The sequence below is a fragment of the Rhincodon typus genome, chromosome 39 (genome assembly GCF_021869965.1).
Source record: "Rhincodon typus isolate 14 chromosome 39, sRhiTyp1.1, whole genome shotgun sequence".
NCBI lineage: Eukaryota > Metazoa > Chordata > Chondrichthyes > Orectolobiformes > Rhincodontidae > Rhincodon > Rhincodon typus.
Genome location: NC_063370.1, coordinates 3,532,082 through 3,550,766, shown reverse-complemented (window position 1 = coordinate 3,550,766; position 18,685 = coordinate 3,532,082). Strand labels below are relative to the sequence as shown.

The 18,685-nt window shown below is 41.0% G+C and overlaps 1 protein-coding gene across 1 annotated transcript; it reads left to right on the top strand.

Annotated features, from left to right (window-relative positions):
* The first annotated feature begins 8,874 nt into the window (after positions 1-8,874).
* Positions 8,875-16,287, top strand: eif3k (eukaryotic translation initiation factor 3, subunit K). Its single transcript, XM_048618431.1, has 7 exons — positions 8,875-8,977; positions 9,734-9,854; positions 11,265-11,339; positions 12,013-12,079; positions 12,403-12,480; positions 15,349-15,474; positions 16,118-16,287. Exons 2-7 carry the CDS (start codon positions 9,837-9,839, stop codon positions 16,147-16,149), a joined length of 396 nt encoding a protein of 131 aa, XP_048474388.1. The 5' UTR covers positions 8,875-8,977; positions 9,734-9,836; the 3' UTR covers positions 16,150-16,287.
* The last annotated feature ends 2,398 nt before the right edge of the window (positions 16,288-18,685 follow it).

Genomic DNA, 18,685 nt, shown 5'->3' with positions numbered 1-18,685 from the left:
GTCTAGGCCTGAAACGTCAGCTTTCCTGCTCCTCTGATGCTGCTTGGCCTGCTGTGTTCATCCAGCTCTACACCTTGTTATATCTGACAAATGGGGTACCTCGCTTCAATATTTCACCTGAAAGACATAGCATCTCTGACAGGGCAGTACTTCCCCCAGTACTGTACGGTGACTTTTTTTATGCGATCAGGGCCTGGAAATACACGGGGACATACGAATTAAGACCAGATTGGCCATTCAGCCCCTAAAGACATCTCTGCTATCCAATAAGATCATGGCTACTTCATCCAACAAGACCATGGCTGATCATTTTGTGTTGCTATCTCTGTCTGATTAACCTTTGATTCATAGAACAGTACAGCACAGGAATGGGCCCTTCTGCCCACAATGTTGTGCTAAACATGATGCCAAATTAGACTAATTCCTTCTGCCTGCCCTTGATCCATATCCCTCCATTCCTTGCATATTCATGTGCTTTCTAAAAGTCCCTTAAACACCCCTATCATATCTGCCCCACCACCACCCCTGGCAGTGCGTTCCAGACTCCTACCACTCTCTGTGTAAAAAAAAACTTGCCCCTCATATCTCCTTTGAACTTTCCTCCTCTCACCTTAAATGCATGCCCCCTAGTTTTAGACATTTCAACTCTAGGAAAAAGATTTTGACCATCAACCCTATCTATGCATCTCATAATTTTATAGACTTCTGTCAAGTCTTCCCTCAGCCTCTGCTGCTCCAGAGAAAATAAATCGAGTTTTTCTAGCCTTTCCTTATAGCTCATACAATCTAATCTAGGCAGCATCCTGGTAAGCTGACGTTTCGGGTCTAGACCCTTCTTCATTTCTGAAGAAGGGCCTAGACCCGAAACATCAGCTTTCCTTATCCTCTGATGCTGCTTGGCCTGCTGTGTTCATCCAGCTCTACACCTTGTTACCTCAGATTCTCCAGCATCGGCAGTTCCTACTATCTCAGCATCCTGGTAAACCTCTTCTGCAGTCTCTCCAAAGCCTCCACTTCCTTCCTGTAATGTGGCAACCAGAATTGAACACAATGCTCGGCGTGGCCTAACTAAAGTCTTATGAAGCTGCAACATGACATCCTGACTATTGTACTCAATTCCGCAACCATCAAAGGCAAGCATACCACATGCCTTCTTTACCACCCTATGTACTTGCGTGGCCACTTTCAGGGAGCTATAGACTTGAAACTAAAGTCCCTCTGTACATTATGTTTCAGCAAGCAGATATTTTGATATTTCAGAGGTCAATTGTGGCTTCTACAAATACAGATATCATAGCAAACCTTAAAGGGTTGTTGCTGTTATTAAGGCATTTGAGATAATTCTTTGGATTATGCAATAATGAAAACAAGCCTGGATTTTGCTTTCCTGTGGAATGTATAGGAAATGTGGTAATATTAAAGGAGGTTGCAGAGATCATAAGAGCCAGGGCTACCAATTTTGAATGGTTTTTAAAAAGCTGTTGGACATTTGGCTTTTATATACCACGTATATGCTTAAGATACTTGTGAAGGCTAGTGAGTGTCCTCCAGTATCCTTTTTGAAGGAGCAGGGAGGCAAGAACCTTTAGGTGTATGTAAAGATTATTTATAAAAATGAAAATTTCTGGAACATAGTAATTTTGAAAGAACTATTCCTTATCAGGTTACAACCAAAGTTCTGTTTTGCACCTGGAGAACAAATACAAATTCCTTCCGACTCTTCATGTAGTTTAAACAACAGCTCTCTCTTTAATAGTGAGTGTACTGTTGAAATCCAGACTTCTCTACTTTGGAAATGTATGAGGTGAGGGACCCTCAGGGGAATGTAGCACTGACAGCCTGGTTTCTGGTACTGAGACTGTCTGTAATGTAACGAGGAGTACATCAGATTCCAAGCGATCGATTGTGATAGGGTGCTCTCTGGTCAGAGGCACAGACAGATATCTCGCTATCGGCCACAGAAATATCAGATTGGTGTGTTGCCTCCCTGGTACCAGATCAAGGATATCGTGGAGAGGGTGCAGAATGTTCTCAAAGAGGAGAGGGACCACCAACAGGTCATTGTATACATTGGAACTAGTGACATAGGAAGAGAAATGGATGAGACTGACGAGAGAATACAGGAAGTTAGGCAGGAATTTAAAAAGGAGGTCCTTGAGGTTGGTAATATCTGGATTACTCCCGGTGCCACAAGATAGGGAGGGTAGGAATAGGAGGATAGAGCAGATGAATGCATGGCTGAGGAGCTGGTGCATGGAAGAAGGATTCACATTTTTGGACCATTGGGATCTCTTCTGGGATAGAAGTAACCTGTATAATAAGGATGAATTGCACCTGAATTGAAAGGGGACTAATATACCCATGGGGAGGCGATGGCCTAGTGGTATTATCGCCGGACTGTTAATCCAGAGACCCAGATACCCGGGTCTCCAGAACGTTTCGAATCCCACCGTGGCAGATAGTGGAATTTGAATTTAATAAATATTTGGAATTAAGAATCTAACGATAATCGCGAATCCATTGTCGATTGTCAAGAAAAACCCATCTGGTTCACTAATGTCCTGTAGGGAAGGAAACTGCCATCCTTACCTGGTCTGGCCTACATGTGACTCCAGACCCACAGCAATGTGGTTGACTCTTAACTGCCCTCTGGGCAACTAGGGATGGGCAATGAATGCTGCCTAGCCGGTGACGCCCCTCATCCCGTGAATGAATAAAGAAGAAAAAAATACAGGCAGGGAGATTTGCTAGAGCTGCTGGGAAGGATTTAAATTAATTTTAGGAGTGGTGGGTACCCAGGGAGATAGTGAGGAAAGAGATCAGTCTGAGATTGGTACAGTTAGGAAAGGGAGTAAGTTAAACAATCATGGCAGGCAGGAGCAGAGCAGAGAATGAGGTGGGACTGATAATTAAACTGCATTTATTTCAACGCAAGAGGCCTAACAGGTAAGGCAAATGAACTCAGGGCCTGGTTGAGAACATGGGACTGGGATATCATAGTGATTACAGAGATGTGGCTCAAGGATGGACAGGACTGGCAGCTGAATGTTCCAGAGTATAGCTGCTATAGGAAGGATAGAAAGGGGGTCAAGAGAGGAGGGGAGTGGTATTTTTGATTAGGTATAATATTACAGCTGTAGTTAAGGAATACATAGGGATGTTATTTGGGTGGAACTGAAACAAGAAAGGGATCATCACTTTTATTCAACTGTACTATAGATCCCCAATAGTCAGCAGGAAATTAAGCAACAAATTTGTAAGGAGATCTGTTATCTGTAAGAATAATAGGGTGGTTACAGGAGGGGATTCTAACTTTCCAAACATAAACTGGGACTGCCATAGTGTTAAGGGCTTGGATGGGGAGAAATTTAAGTGTGAACAAGAAAACTTTCTGATTCACTACATGGATGTCCCTACTAGAGAAGGTGCAAACCTTGACCTAATCTTAGGAAATAAAGCAGGGCATGTGACTGAGGTGTCAGTGGGGGAGCACTTTGGGACCAATGATCATAATGCTGTTAGTTTTAAAATAGTGATGGGAAAGATAGACCTGATCTGAAAGTTAAAGTTCTAAATTGGAGGAAGGCCAATTTTGATATTATTAATCTAGAACACTCAAAAGTTGTTTGGGGGCAGATGTTTGCGGGTAAAAGGATGGCTGGAAAATGGGAAGCCTTCAAAAAATGAGATGATGAGTCCAGAGACAGTATGTTCCTGTTAGGGTGAAGGACAAGGCTGGTAGGTGTAGGGAATGCTGGATGACTAGAGAAATTGAGGTTTTGGTCAAGAAAAAGAAGGAAGCATGTGTCAGGTATTGGCAGCAGAGATCAAGTGAATCCCTAGGAGAATATAAAGGCAGTAGGAGTAAACTTAAGAGGGAAATCAGGAGGGGGAAAAAAAGGGGATATGAGATCGCTTTGGCAAATAGGGTTAAGCAGAATTCAAAGAGGTTCTACAATTCCTTGAGGACAAAAGGGTAACTAGGGAAAGAATAGAACCCATTACAGATCAGCAAGGCTGCCTATGTGTGGAACCACACGAGATGGGGGAGATACTAAATGAGTATTTTGTATCCGTGTTTACTGTGGAGAAGGATGTGGAAGATATAGAACGTGGGGAAATAAATAGCAACATCTTGAAAAATGTCCATATTACAGAGGAGGAGGTGCTGGACAGCTTAAAATGGATAAAGGTGGATAAATCCCCAGGACGTGATCAGGTGTACCCTAGAACTCTGTGGGAAGCTAGGGAAGTGATTGCTGGTCCCCTTGCTGAGATATTTGTATCATCGATAGCCACAGGTGAGGTGCTAGAAGACTGGAGGTTGGCTAACATGGTGCCACTATTTAAGAAAGGTGGTAAGGAAAAGCCAGGGACCTACAAACCGGTGAGCCTGACATTGGTGGTGGGCAGGTTGTTGGAGGGGATCCTGAGGGACAGGATTTACATTTATTTGGAGGGTAAGGATTGATTAGAGATAATCAATATGGTTTTGTGTGTGGGAAATCATGTCTCACTAACTTGAGTTTTTTGAAGAAGTAACAAGGAGGATTGATGAGTGCAGAGTGATGGACGTGATCTATATCGACTTCAGTAAGACATTCAACAAGGTTCCTCATGTAGACTGGTTAACAAGGTTAGATCACATGGAATACAGGGAGAACTAGCCATTTGGATACGGAACTGACTTGAAGTTAGAAGACAAAGGGTGGTGGTGGAGGGTTGCTTTTCAGACTGGAGGCCTGTGACCAACAGGAATCGGTGCTGGGTCCACTTCTTTTCGTCATTTATATAGATGATTCAAATGTGAACATAGAAGGTATGGTTAGTAAGTTTGCAGACGACATGAAAATTGGAGGTGTAGTGGACAGCGAAGAAGGTTACCTCAGTTCAACGGGATCTTGATTGGATGGGCCAGTGGATCAAAGAATGGCAAATAGAGTTTAATTTAGATAAATGTGAAATCAGGGCAGGATTTATACTTATAAGATATCTTGGCGTGCATAGGTTGGAGCTATTTTCCCTGGACCGTTGGAGGCTGAGGGGTGACCTTATAGAGGTTTATAAAATCATGAGGGGCATGGATAGGGTAAATAGACAAGGTCTTTACCCTGGGGTGGCGGAGCCCAAAACTAGAGGGCATAGGTTTAAGGTGAGAGGGGAAAGATTTAAAAGGGACCTAAAGGGTAACTTTTTCTGACAGAGGGTGGTGCATGTACGGATTGAGCTGCCAGAGGAAGTGGTGGAGGCTGGTACAATTACAACATTTAAAAGGCATCTGTATGAGTATATGAGTAGGAAGGGTTTAGAGGGATTGGGCCAAATGCTGGCAAATAGGACTAGATTTATTTAGGATAGCTGGTCAGCATGGCCGAGTTGGACCCAAGGGTCTCTTTCTGTGCTGTATATCTCTTTGACTATATTTGATTTCCCAAAGTGCAGCATCTCACACTTACCCAGATTAAACTCCATCTGCCATTTCCCCACCTATCAACTGCAAATGATCTATATCCCACTGTATCCTTTGACAACCTTCCATATTATCCACAACTCCACCAATCTTTGTATCGGTCTGCAAACGTAACAATCCACCCATCTATATTTTCATCTTTTGAGGGTTGATGTGTCCTGCTTCCACACTTGTGTGAATTCTGTGATTCTACTCACAAGAGGAAACATCCTTTCCACATCCAACCTGTCAAGAATTCAGGATCTTGTACACCAATGAAGTCACTTCCCACACTTCTAAATGCCAGTGGAAATGAGCCCAGCCTATCCTCATAAGACAAATCGCTCATTCCAGGTATCAGTCTAGTAAGCCTTCTCTGAATTGCCTCCAACACATTTCTATCCTTCCTTAAATTAAAATACCAAAACTGCACTTAGGATGTGGTCTCAACCGCTCCAGTACAACTGAAGCATAATATCCTCACTTTTACTTTCAGTTCCTCTTGTAATAAAGGATAGAATCCCATTAACCTTCTTGATTACGTGCTTGCACTCTTAACATTTTGTTGTTCATTTAAGTAATTTTTTTTCATTCTCCTTACTAATGTGAACAAATACACACCTTCCCAAGGTCAAAAATCACATGACACCAGGTTTTAATCCAACAGGTTTATTTGAACACACAAGCTTTCGGAGAGTTGCCCATTCCTCAGGTATAATGAGAGAGGATGTATCAAGACACAAAATTGAAAAGTAAAAGATCAAAGGATGATACAATTGATGCAGATGTATTTAATAACCCTAAATTGGCTGGCTGACTCCCTCCTGTTTCTAACTGATTAAAGATTTAACAGGAGGGAGTCAGCCAGCTAATTTAGGGTTATTAAATATATTTGCGTCAGTTGTATAATCCTTTTACTGAGAAATTCTGTGTCTTGACACTTCCTCTCTCATTACACCTAAGGAAGGGGTAACGCTCCGAAAGCTTGTGATTTCAAATAAACTTGTTACACTATAACCTGGTATCATGTGATTTTTGACCTTGCCCAACATCGGCACCTCCACATCACAATTTCTCATATCGCTCTTATCTGCCAGACTTTTGCAGACTCACTCAATCTGTCTACATTTGTCTTCAAACTCCTTATGCATTCCTTCACATCTTTCCTACCTATCCTGGTGTCATCTGAAATTTAGCTACCATGCCATCAACCACTCATCTAAGCCATTGATGTAAATTGTAAAGAGTGGGAACAGACCCATGTAGGACTGCACTCATCACATTCTGTCCATCAGACAAGGACCCTTTATGCATACTCTCTATTTTGTACGTGAGGCTCTATTTTCCACACTAACCTTTGATGTGCAATTTACTAAATGCCTTCTAGAAATTCAAGTACATCCACAGTTCCCTTTTCTGCAAAGTGGGTGTTATTGCTTCAAAGAAATCTAATAAATTAGTTAAACATGACTTTGACAAAACAATGCTGACTTCCCCATTGCCTTGAATTTTTCAAAGTACCAAGCTATAACCTCTTTAATGATTGATTGTAACACTTTCCCTACAACAGACATCAAGCTAAGCAGTCTGTAGTTTCCTATTTTCTGTCTCCCTCCCTTCTTCAATGGGAGGATTGTATTTGATACTTTCCAGTTTGAGGAAACCCTTTCCTGAATTTAAGGAATTTGGGAAATTAATACCGACACACCAATTATCTCATTTGCTCCTACAATGAAATATGTCTGAAGTAGGAGACTTGTCAGCCTGTAGCTTCATCAGTTTACTGAGTACCACTTCCTAGTGATAATTTAAGTAAAGTTCTTTGTACGTCCACCTCCCTATCCAAGGCCACTACAGGAATGTTCCCCATATTATCTATAGTGAAAATAGAAGCAAAATGTTTGCTCACTTCATCCACCATTTCCTCCTTATTTTCTGTCAACTCCATATTCTTAATTTCTAGGATTTGAACCCAGAACCTTGTTACTCAGAGCTGAAGTGCTACCTACTGAGCCACAGCTGATTCTCTGGGAACCATGACCACAATATCACTTACCAATATAAATAACTGGAGTGTTGACTGGATGTTTAGTGGTGAGGAGGATGAAAAGAGGCTTCAAGGTGAATTGAACGAGCCCACTGAGTAGGCAATTGCATAGCAGATGTAGCATGTGTGAAGGTGTCCACTCAGCAGATAAAACAGAATGGCAGAGTATTGTTTAAATGATAGATTGGAAAATGTTGATGTGCTCACCTGCGATAATTGGCTGACCTGAGTGTCCCTGTGCAAGGGTAACTGTAAGCAAGCATGCAGGCGCAGCAAGCGGTTAGGAAGACAAATGGTATGTTGGTCTTTGTTGTTAGTGAATGTGAATACTGGAGCAAGAAAGTCCAGCTGTATAAGTCCTTGGTGAGAACACACCTGGAGTATTGAGTGCAATGTTTGGCTCCTTACTTAAGTAAAACCATACTTGCCATAGAGGGAGTGCCATAAAGGTTCACCAGACTGATTCCTGTGCAAGCAGGTTAGTCATACAAGGAAAAATTGGGTCAATTGGGCCTGTATTCAGTGGAGTTCAGAAGAATGACGGGATCAAATTCTGACAGGGCTAGACACCCTAGATAACAGGTATGATGTTTCCCCTTTCCAGGGGATCTAGACCAAGGGCCACTTCAGACTGAGATGAAAAATTTCTTCAGAGGATGGTGAACCTGTGAAGACCAAGTCACTGTATATATTTAAGAAATTAATACATGTCTAGAGGCTAAAGTTGTGGGGAGAAAGCGGTCTTCTGGTTTTGAGATGGAGGACCAGCCATGATCATATTTAATGGTGGAGCAGGCTTGATGGGCTGAATGACCTTCTACTTCTGTCTTTCTGTGGCTGATTTGTTATATTTGTTTATGGGGTGGGGGCATCACTAGCTAATCCAATTGTTGGCCATCCCAACCGGCCCTTGTGAAGGTGGTAGTGAGCTATCTTCTTGAAAAACTATAGTCTTTGAATTGTAGATACACCCCCAGTGCTGTTATGGAGGGAGTTCCAGGGTTTTGATTTGATTTGTATTATATTTACTGAGGAAAGTAAAGTATCAACATGGTTAAGACCATTTAAGAATGGCAGATCTCTTACCCTGAAGCAAAAGCAGAAAGTGCAGAAACTCAGCTGGGCTAGCAACATCTGTAGGGAGAAAGCAGAACTAACATCTTGAGTGCGGTGACTCTTCATCAAAACTTTGTTTTATTCTCACCCTGAAGAACTTGTATGTTTCTTATTCCTTGATTCAAGATTTTTCAGATTATTTTAACCGACTTCAAATTTACAAACCACTGCAGTGGTATTTCACACCTGTTCTCAGGGTTATTAATCAGGCATTTGGATTTTTGAGAGACAATGGCATCACCAATTATGTCCTCTTTCCTCCATAGGTATAACCCTGAGAATCTATCAACACTGGAACGTTATGTGGAGACGCAGGCCAGAGAGAATGCATATGATCTGGAAGCCAATCTGGCAGTTCTTAAACTGTACGTATACTCTGTAGTATTCTGATTGACCTGAAATGTTACCAGTTTCTCACTCCATAGATGCCGCCTGAATGTTTCCTGCCTTTTCTGTTCTTATTCGTCAGTTGGATTTTATTTAACTTCGAGAAACCTGAGTATCTTCTCCCTTTCCATTTTTCACTTCTCCTTTCCTGAAGATACTGTTCTATTATTGGGGGAATAAACTTCCCAGCTTCAGGGTGCTGGTCAATACCTATCATTTCACTATTATTGATCTATGAACATAGAGTTCTTGCACAGTAGTCTCTTTATGGGGACCAGACTTCCCCACTGGCAGATTATCTTATTCCTAACCTCTGGTTGCTGAAGTGAATTGTGGGTCCCTTCCCTGAAGCCAGCTCAGTCAACATAGAATCTTGGATTGGTTATAGCACAGGTGGAGATTATTTGGTTCATCTGTCTATCCTGGCCCTCTGCTGGACAGTTCACCTAAAACCACTGCCCTGTCTTTTCTCCATACTGTCCAACATTTTAGTTTTCAGATAATGAATGCTTGGCTTGAACCTCCCTCCAGCACAGTCTCAATCAATCTTCTGCTAGGCGCTTCTTAGTTCACAGTGTTGACCAGTGTTGAGATTAGTTTGGTTTTCCTGTTTCTCAATTAATGATGCAAAGACTAACTGAAAGGAAATGGAAAGAAAGGGACTTCCCCAAATTTAAAAGAATGTGCAGAAATGGCTCTTTCATTGATCTATATACCTGTCTTTTTCCACACAGGTATCAGTTCAATCCTGCTTTCTTCCAGACCACTGTCACAGCACAGATCTTGCTGAAAGCACTGACGAATCTGCCACACACTGATTTTACGCTCTGCAAATGTATGATTGACCAGGCACATGTATCCTTACCAGAGAGGCTGCTGCTTCAGCATGGGTTTGTTTACCAGCTTTTTTATTCATCAACAAATGGATGCAACTAATATGTCAGAGCACTCATGTTTTTGTATTCCAGCTAAGAGGGAAAATGAAGACTGTGGAAAAACTGAACTGAAAAAATCTGGGAATAAGAGTCGAATGATGCCTGTGAATCCATTGTCAATTGTTGTAAAAACCCATCCGGATCACTAATGTCCTTTAGGCAAGGAAACTGCTAGCCTTACCCGAACTGGCCTACATGTAACTCCAGACCCACAACAATGTGGTCGATGCTTAACTGTCCTCCTGGCCTAGCCAGCAATGCCCTCATCATGTGAATGAATGGAAAAAGAATGAGCGTATCGTTTGAAATTTATATCCCACTCTGTTGCAACTGTTTACTTCCCTCAGTTTTTTAAGATCCAAGTCTCATGTTGCTGTACTACAGTCTCTTGATTTTTGCTCATATTGTCCCCTGAGTAAGAAAATTGTGGATTTAAAGAACCAGCACAGACTTAATGGGACAAATAGCCATATTCTACAATGTGCACCATCACCTTCTGAAGGGCATCTAGGGATGGGCAATAAATGCGGCCAGCCAGCAATGCCTACTTCGCACAAGCGAAACAAAATCCCATTTTATGCAGAAGCTTGTTTCTATACAGTTTTGTACATTGGATCCTGCGTTGACCAAGTGTGCCCTCAGAGGAGCTCTGAGTGTATTGTTCTGTCTGTTTTTTTGTGAAATGAGATGTGCAACTTTCCTGGCTTCTGAAAAGTTGTACTGATTCCAATTCCTCTTCTGCTCATAGTTGTTGAAGCTTCACATGATCTTCACAGCTGTCCTCCCTCACTGCTCTTACTATTTTGTTGCATGTCAATTGCCAATAATGGTTGCATTTTGAGATGTAGTCCCTGTCACTTATAGTAGAGGGCACATTTTTGTAGTAATGCAATTTGCTCAGTATAGGTAGATAATGAAGCTGTTACTGTGATCCTTGTGGTCTCTACTGCTGACTATACTACCAAATGATTCAAGATGCAGTTCTCACTCATTTCCTGTACTGGCTGGAAGAAATCAGTCTGCTGGCAAAGTGGGTGTCATGGGAGAGATAGGCCAGCTCCAAGGCTTTCTGGGGTCCTTGGAGCATATTAAATATTGTGGTAGGGTTAACAGGGTGTGAAGAATGGCCAGTGAAGTGGGTGCATGTGTCTTCTAATCACTTGACTCTTGTGGGATTGTTCAAATAGTTTGCTCCATCTGTCCGATTTAGGTGACTGCAGGTGATAAGTGGCAAGGATTGGATGTTTTAAAAAATAATCCTTGTTTCTTAAGCATGATAGAGTTCTGCTGAAAGTATTGTGATTGATCTTCCTTAATGAAGCATAAACAGCAAGAAGAACGACCAATCCAGCAGATCCTGAATCTCGGTGATCTGCTGGAGACCTGCCACTTCCAGGATTTCTGGGTGAGTGAAGTGCCTCAGACTGTTATTTTATATTTGTGCCATGTTAGAAACTCCCAATTAAAATGTAACTAATTGTCTTAGATCTGTATGAATTAGAAGGCAGCTTTTGATGTTGGACTTTGTTCAACTTGGCCTCTGACATGGCAGCATAGTAGAACAGCATTGCGATGTTTCAGTTCATTTAAACCTGGTATGATAACACAGATTTTTGCAATAGCATTTTCTCCTCCATGCTCATTTTCTGACGCTACTTTCACCACTATGTGCAGGATAAAAAGTTTCCTACATTTGGAGGCTAGATTATAGTGCATTCACTTATTCCATTATCACATAGTCTGTCTTAGATAATAAAGTAGCAGTGTCCAAGAGAACCTGGTATGTGATCTGCCAACACTCTCAGCTGAGAGATTAAAATTGTTGGCATTGCTTGTCCCTCCATCACATTTCTGCTGAAGAACCATGCAACATTGAGCTTCAGCTTTGCAGATGACTTGGACTGTTATTGTGCTTTGAGAAAAGGGGGGAAGAGGTGTATGTCAGTGAAACGCATACTGCCTGACTGATTGAAATGGTAGATTACAGGAGATTAACAAGTGATCATGAGGTGACAATCAGCTCACTACACTCTGCTGTGGAACAACATTTACTTAATTTCAATGTACTTCTCCATCAGCGCAACCTGGAAGAAAACGCTGAGCTGATTGATGGAATAACAAGCTTTGAAGATTCAGTGCGAAAATGTAAGTACAATCAGAAAACTGCTTTGATTTTCCTGTAAATAAAGAAGGAAACTGTGCAAGGGGACAATATTATAACTGCCATTTATGAGATCTTAATAGAAAGATAGCATTTTTGTTGGAGGAGTTAGATGCTATTTGTTAGATTGCTGTTTTTGATGGATTTTACATAAAACAGCTACTGCTGTTTGACTAAATTGGCACCAGAACGTTTTAGTTACTTTATAGACAAGATCAAATATTTGAGGTAGAATCAGCTGTTTGTGTGGGATGTTCAAACTATACTATCTGGGATGACTCCTAAACCATTGGAATTCTTTCCTCAGTTATCTGTCACGTCGTTGGAATTACTTACCAAACAATTGAGAAGTGGCTGCTGGCTGAAATGTTGGGAGATCTGACGGGTAAGGTTAATGTTGACTATGAGATGGTACCTCTGAACTGTTACACAGGGTTGGTTTCACTGAGGTGCAATGATGAAACTGTGAGTGGGTAAATCTTTTGAATAAATTTAATGCAAATGTAGTATACTGTTGTGCAGTCAGAGATAAACGTTCACCTGCACAGTTCCCTTAGTGTTAAAATCAGAATCCCTGTGTTGTCCTTTGTTAACTTAAGCTTTGAGCTCCTTGGAAAGAATAAGTTATTGATGTCTACAGCACTGAAAGAGGCCCTTCTACTCATCGTGTCTGTGCTGATCAAAAACAACTACCTAATTATTCTAATCCCTTTGTCATGGGACTTCTTTCTCAATGTTCTATTCTTGATGTGATCTTGTAACGTGTTTTTTGTTTAAAAAAAAAAGCTTGCTAAGTCATGAAGAATTGATTACAATCTTCATTTTTAATATTTTCAGTTATGACCCTTTGCTTGTGTTTCTTTGTGCAGCAAAGATATTACGGACTGTCCTTTGTAGTTGTTGATCAAGGCAGTGTGCCACTAAGCCATTCAAATTAAAATGTCTCTGGTGTGATTCCAGTTGACTATGATTAGATCTTACTCTGGTTAAGAGTGAGAGATACCACTGAATCCACTCCTGAAACCACCACATCTCTGTCTTCCCTTAAAAGCCTTCTCAAACCTAACCTTTTCACCCTCTCAGTCACCTTTCTTTCATTCTCATTCTCCTTCTCTCACTATTTAACATCCGATTTTTTTTTTTTCTGTCTGTGAAGTGCTTTCAGATCATTTCCCTACGGCTTTTACACCAGTATTTGATTATGATTGAATGGCCTGTTCACGCTATTGTGAAGAGTGGCTTCTTGGATGAGCCACTTGAAGGTGACTGGATTTGAATCCTCAGGATGGCTGTAGGGATTACCTCAGAATGAATTAATGACTTTGGGAAGAAAATGGCTTTTCCAGTTGCAGTATCGAACTTGTGATACAAAATTTTGATGAGAGGACATTGACTTGAAATATTAACTCTGTTTCTCCCCACAGGTTCTGTCTGACCTGCTGAGTTTTCCTTCCATTTCTTGTTCTTATTTCAAATTTTAAGCGTCCACAGTATTTTGGTATTTGTACCAAAGCTTGAAACCTGGCCTCAATTACAATTTATGTTTGGGTTCCTATTTTCAAAAGACCTGGTACAGTGCTTCCTGTAGACCCATTGATATCCTTTTGCAACATGTCAGCAATTCACATTAATAAATTAGTAACTGTCAACTTGTGGTAGCTGAATGTGATTATACTCTTACCTGTCCTCATCCTTTACCAGAGTAGGCTACATGTAGTTGCTCTTTCAAAATATGAAGTGAATTTAGACTCTGTTGTTAAAATGTGTATACAAACATGTGAATCAGGAGCAAGAGGAGGCCATTCAGCCCCTTGAGCCTGCTCTGCCTTTCTGTAAGGTAACAGCTGATTTCATTGTAACCTCAAATCCAAATTGCAGCCAACCCTTCATATCCTTATTAAACAAAAAATCTGTCTATCTCTGTCTTGAAAAATATTCAAGAACTCTGCTTCCACCAATTTTTCAGCAAGAGATTTCCAAAGACCCCCAACTCTCAGAGGAAAAATAAATCACTTCATCTCAGTTTTAAATGAACACACTTTGATTTTAAACAGTGATCCCTAGTTCTATATTCTCCCATTAGAGGAAATACTTCTCCATATCTACCCTGTCAAGACCCTTCAAAATTTTATTTGTTTCAGCCAAGTCGCATATTGCTGTTTTTTTTTAAAAACTCCAGCAGATACAATTCCAGATGTTAGTCTAGTAAACCTTCTCTGAACATCTTCCAATGGAATTACATCCTTCCATAAATAAGGTGACTGGAATTCTGTAGACAGTACTCCAGATGCAATCTCACTGTTGCCGTCTCTAACTAAAGCATAACCTCCCTACTTTTGTATTCAGTATCCCTTGCAATAAATGATAACATTCTATTAGATTTATTTGCATAATAACCTTTTGTGATTTATGTACTAGGACACCCAGACCCTCTGTATTTCGGAGCTGTGCAATCTTGCACCGTTTAGATAACATGCTTCATTTTAATTCTTCCTGCTAAAATGGACAATTGCATATCTTCCCACATTCAACTGTATTTTCTACATTTTTGCCCACTCACATAACCTATCAATATATTTTTGTAGCCTGTGTCCTCTACACAACTTAGTTTCCTACATGACCTGGTATCGTCAGCAAATTTGGTAACCATACAACCTGTCTCTTCATCCAACACTTGAGGTCCCTGCACTGATCCGTGTGGCACACCACCCATTACATCTTGCCAACCTGAAAAAGACCCATTTACACCTACTCTCTGTTTACTATTAGCCATTTAATCTTGTGTCCATGCCAATGTGCTACCCCATCTACCATGAGCTTCTTTTACTGCATTAACCTTTGATGTCACTGCAGAATAACTGCTGGCTTTCCAGCAATGCTATTTCCCAGAATCATTTTTTTTAAACAACGATTTGGATCTTGATACAGCTGAACACAATATTCTCAATCTTTAGCAATGATCAGTGGAATGTTTATTTTGCCATTCTGAAATCAGTCAGCATGTTAGAAAATGCACAGAGGTTGATCCCCTTCTTCCTACAACAGTGTCTGACCTTCATTTAGCCCCTCCCTATCTGGATGTGCTCTGATTCAGAGTATAAACCCTCAATGTGTGGACGCCACTTTGTCATTTCAAACCTGACCACTATTCCGAAGATTGAATGGATACAGTCTTATCGTCTAGTTTTTAATTTTGTCTTTGGAAGTTAGGTGATCTGCAATGTCTCAACGTGTATAAACTTTTGTTTTTCAGATATGCAGTTGCAAGTTTGGATGAGTAAGTACGGCTGGGTCGAGGCTGAACCAGATAAAATCTTCATTTGCAACCAAGAAGAAAGTATCAAGCCCAAAAACATTGTGGAAAAGATAGATTTTGACAGTGAGTTTTATTTTATATGTCACCTCAGGAATAACATGATTAGACCGTGGCTTTGTTTCTTGTGTTAATAAAGAATTTGATTCCCTGCTTTTGTGACAGTGGCTGTCTAGGGTCCTGTTTCTAGTAACATCTCAATCACCCATTGTACAGATGTGAGCATCAGATATGTATTGGGCCATGAGGGAGCTGTCCTTCTACAAGTCAACCTGATCTGCCCTAACCTGTTATTTGGACTGCAGGGCTATCCCTGAATTGGAGGACTAGTGGTTACTGGGTTACCATGTGGAGCAGGAAACAGAGCAGATTTTCCCTCGCTGCCTCTACAGCATGGGAATGATGCAGCTAGTTGTCCAGTGAAGCACGTTGGGATGTTTTACTATGTTAAGTGCACTAGAGAAATATAAGTTGCTTTTTTAATCCCAACGCTGCTCTGACTAGGACCAACTAATTGTTATTGTGCAAACAAAGTTGCATATATTCCTCTCAAGACTGAGTGTAATGGCTTGGAGCTTTTTTAAATATACAAAAAGGTTTGAATCTCATTCTGCATAAAGTCGATGAAATCCTTATAATTTGTGCATTTTTTTCAAACTAGAATTGAGAATGTGGAACTGATAAGCGTTTTGTTTTCTTTTGTTTCCAGGTGTAGCTAGTATCATGGCATCATCGCAGTGAACACCTCCATTGTAGACTCCCAGCTGTTTTCTGACCAAAATGCTCTTCCTGTGATTCTTGTACAATTAAAGTAATTTCAAAAAATTTATTGACAATCAGATTTACTTACTGAATGAAGAATTTGAAGCACAGGTGCAAACATGTTCCTTTCTTCACTTGCCTTATTTGTTTCTTATCCTGTAGTGGTCTTTTGAAAACTCCTTGTGCATCACCAAATCTTCAACTTCTTAGGCCCTAAGCCCTGGAATTCTCTCCCTAAATTCTCCACCTCTCCCTTTTTGTGAAGGTCCTTACAATCCAGCTCTTTCAGCAGGTTTTTAGTCACCAATCTTCATATCTTCTTGTTGTCAGAAAATGTTGCTGTGAAACGCCTTGGGATGTTTTATACAGCATTAGTGGCATTTTATAAATGCTAGTTATTACAGAACCACAATTGTATAAACCACTGAAGTATTTGTCCTTTTCTTTCTCCTACCCACCACTCCTGTCTTAAATCTTTCTATTTTTAGTGTTTGGATTTACCTACCAACCACCCACCATTGAGACAAAAATAAATGTCAGTCCTTTCCAAGCTCTCATTGCTTCCAAAATTCAGCTGGGAGAAACGAGTAAGAAAACAATAGAACTCAAACTGAAGTCCTAAAGCATTGGCAGGATATCAGGCCAAAGTTTTAACATAACTGAACTAAAATTATTTCCCACTCATTCCCTCCTACCTATTCAGATTTCAGTAAATTGCCTGCAAGCTTATTTTTTGTACGTCTGCCCAGAGAGTTTTTGATCTTGGTACTTTGGGATCTCTTAGATTAAAAGTGCTATATAAGTACAAGTTGTTGAGGGCAGTTATGATATTCTACTGTTTCTGAATGCTTCCTCAGGAGCCTCCTTTAGAAAATGCCCAGAGGCCAATTTATCGAAGGACTTGGGAGCTCATTCATTTATAATGTTGGTTTTTACAGTTACACAAGTGTTTGGATAAGTGGATTGAGTGGCATTTTGTATTGGTCAAAACTTATTGAATTTAGCCTGCTTCCATCCTAATCACAGCTGACAATCAGGTTAAATAGAAACACAGAAGTTAGAAGCAGGAGTAGGTCATTCAGCCCTCCGGCTGTTGTGCCATTTGGTAAGATCATGGATGAGGTAATTATAACCTCAAATCTGCTTCCCTGCCAAACCCTGAGAACCTTTTACCTCCTTGTTTACCAACAATCTACCTCGACTTTATTAATCATTCATTGAATATTTTTAGGGTTTTAAGATCTTCCTATTAGATGTGGGAGATCAGGGAGATTTTGAATGTTCTTGGAGACTATGTCTGCAGGAAGTGTGGTTGATTGAAAATCGTAATGGACCACATGGATCAGTTGGAGCAGCAGTTAGAGGCAACGAGGAGCTTACAAGAATAAGGGGGTGTGATTGGCAGTTTCAGGAAGGTGGAGACATAGTAGATACAGTCAGATAGATGGTTGATCACCAAGAATGGTAGGAGAGGTAGCCAGGTAGTGCAGGAATCTCTTGTGGCCATTCCCATCTCAAATAGGTATGCTGTTTTGGATACAGTGTGGGGGCTGGCCTCTCAGGGAAGTATAGGACTGACTCTACTGTAATGAAGGGTATGTCAGGTTCCAAGCGATTGATTATAAAAGGGGTGTATTTAGTCTGCGGCACGGACTGATGTTTCTGTAGTCGTTCGTGAGAAATCAGGATGGTGTGTTGCCTCCCTGGTGCCAGGATCAAGGATGTCTCGGAGTGGGTGTAGAATATTTTGAATGGGGAGAGTGACCAGCAGAAGGTCGTTGTGCACATTGGTATCAATGACACATGTAGGGAAAGGGATGAGGTTCTGCACGGAGAATATAGGAAACTGGGTAGGCGGTTATAAAGTAGGTCCTTGAGGGTAGTAGTATCTGGACAACTACTAGTGCCACATGCTAGTAAGAATAGGAATAGGAGGATAGACTAGATGAATGTGTAGTTGAGGAGCTGGTGTACGAGGCAAGGATTCACATTTTTGGACCATTGGGATCTCTTCAGGTTTAGAAATGACCTATTCAAGAGGGATAGGGTGGAAACCAAAGCGATAGTGAGGAAAGGCTAAGGCTGGTACTGTAGGTAAGGGGATGCAAGTCGAATAGTCAAGGCAGGCAAATGTAAGGCAGAGAACTGATTGTAAGAGTAAAATTAATAAATTAAACTGCATTTCCTTCAAAGTAAGAGGCCTAACAGGTCAGGTAGATGAACAGGGTATGGTTGGGAACATGAACAAAAGAGAAGTACAGCACAGGAACAGGCCCTTCGGCCCTCCAAGCCTGTGCCAATCATCATGCCCTAACTAATCTGAAAAACAAACCTTTTGCTCTTACTCTGTTCATATCCCTCTATTCCCTCCCTATTTATGTAACCATCCAGGTGCCTCTTGAATGTCGCCAATATGCCCACTTCCTCCACCACCTCCTCTGGCAGAGCATTCCAGGCTCCTGCCACTCTGCGTGAAGAACTTTTTTCCAATGTAAAGAGCTGACCTCAACAGCGT

Coding starts and splice junctions, on each gene's coding strand:
- eif3k (XM_048618431.1), top strand. Junction 11,340..12,012: donor GCCACTTCCAGGATTTCTGG/GTGAGTGAAGTG, acceptor CTTCTCCATCAG/CGCAACCTGGAAGAAAACGC. Junction 12,080..12,402: donor TGAAGATTCAGTGCGAAAAT/GTAAGTACAATC, acceptor TTCTTTCCTCAG/TTATCTGTCACGTCGTTGGA.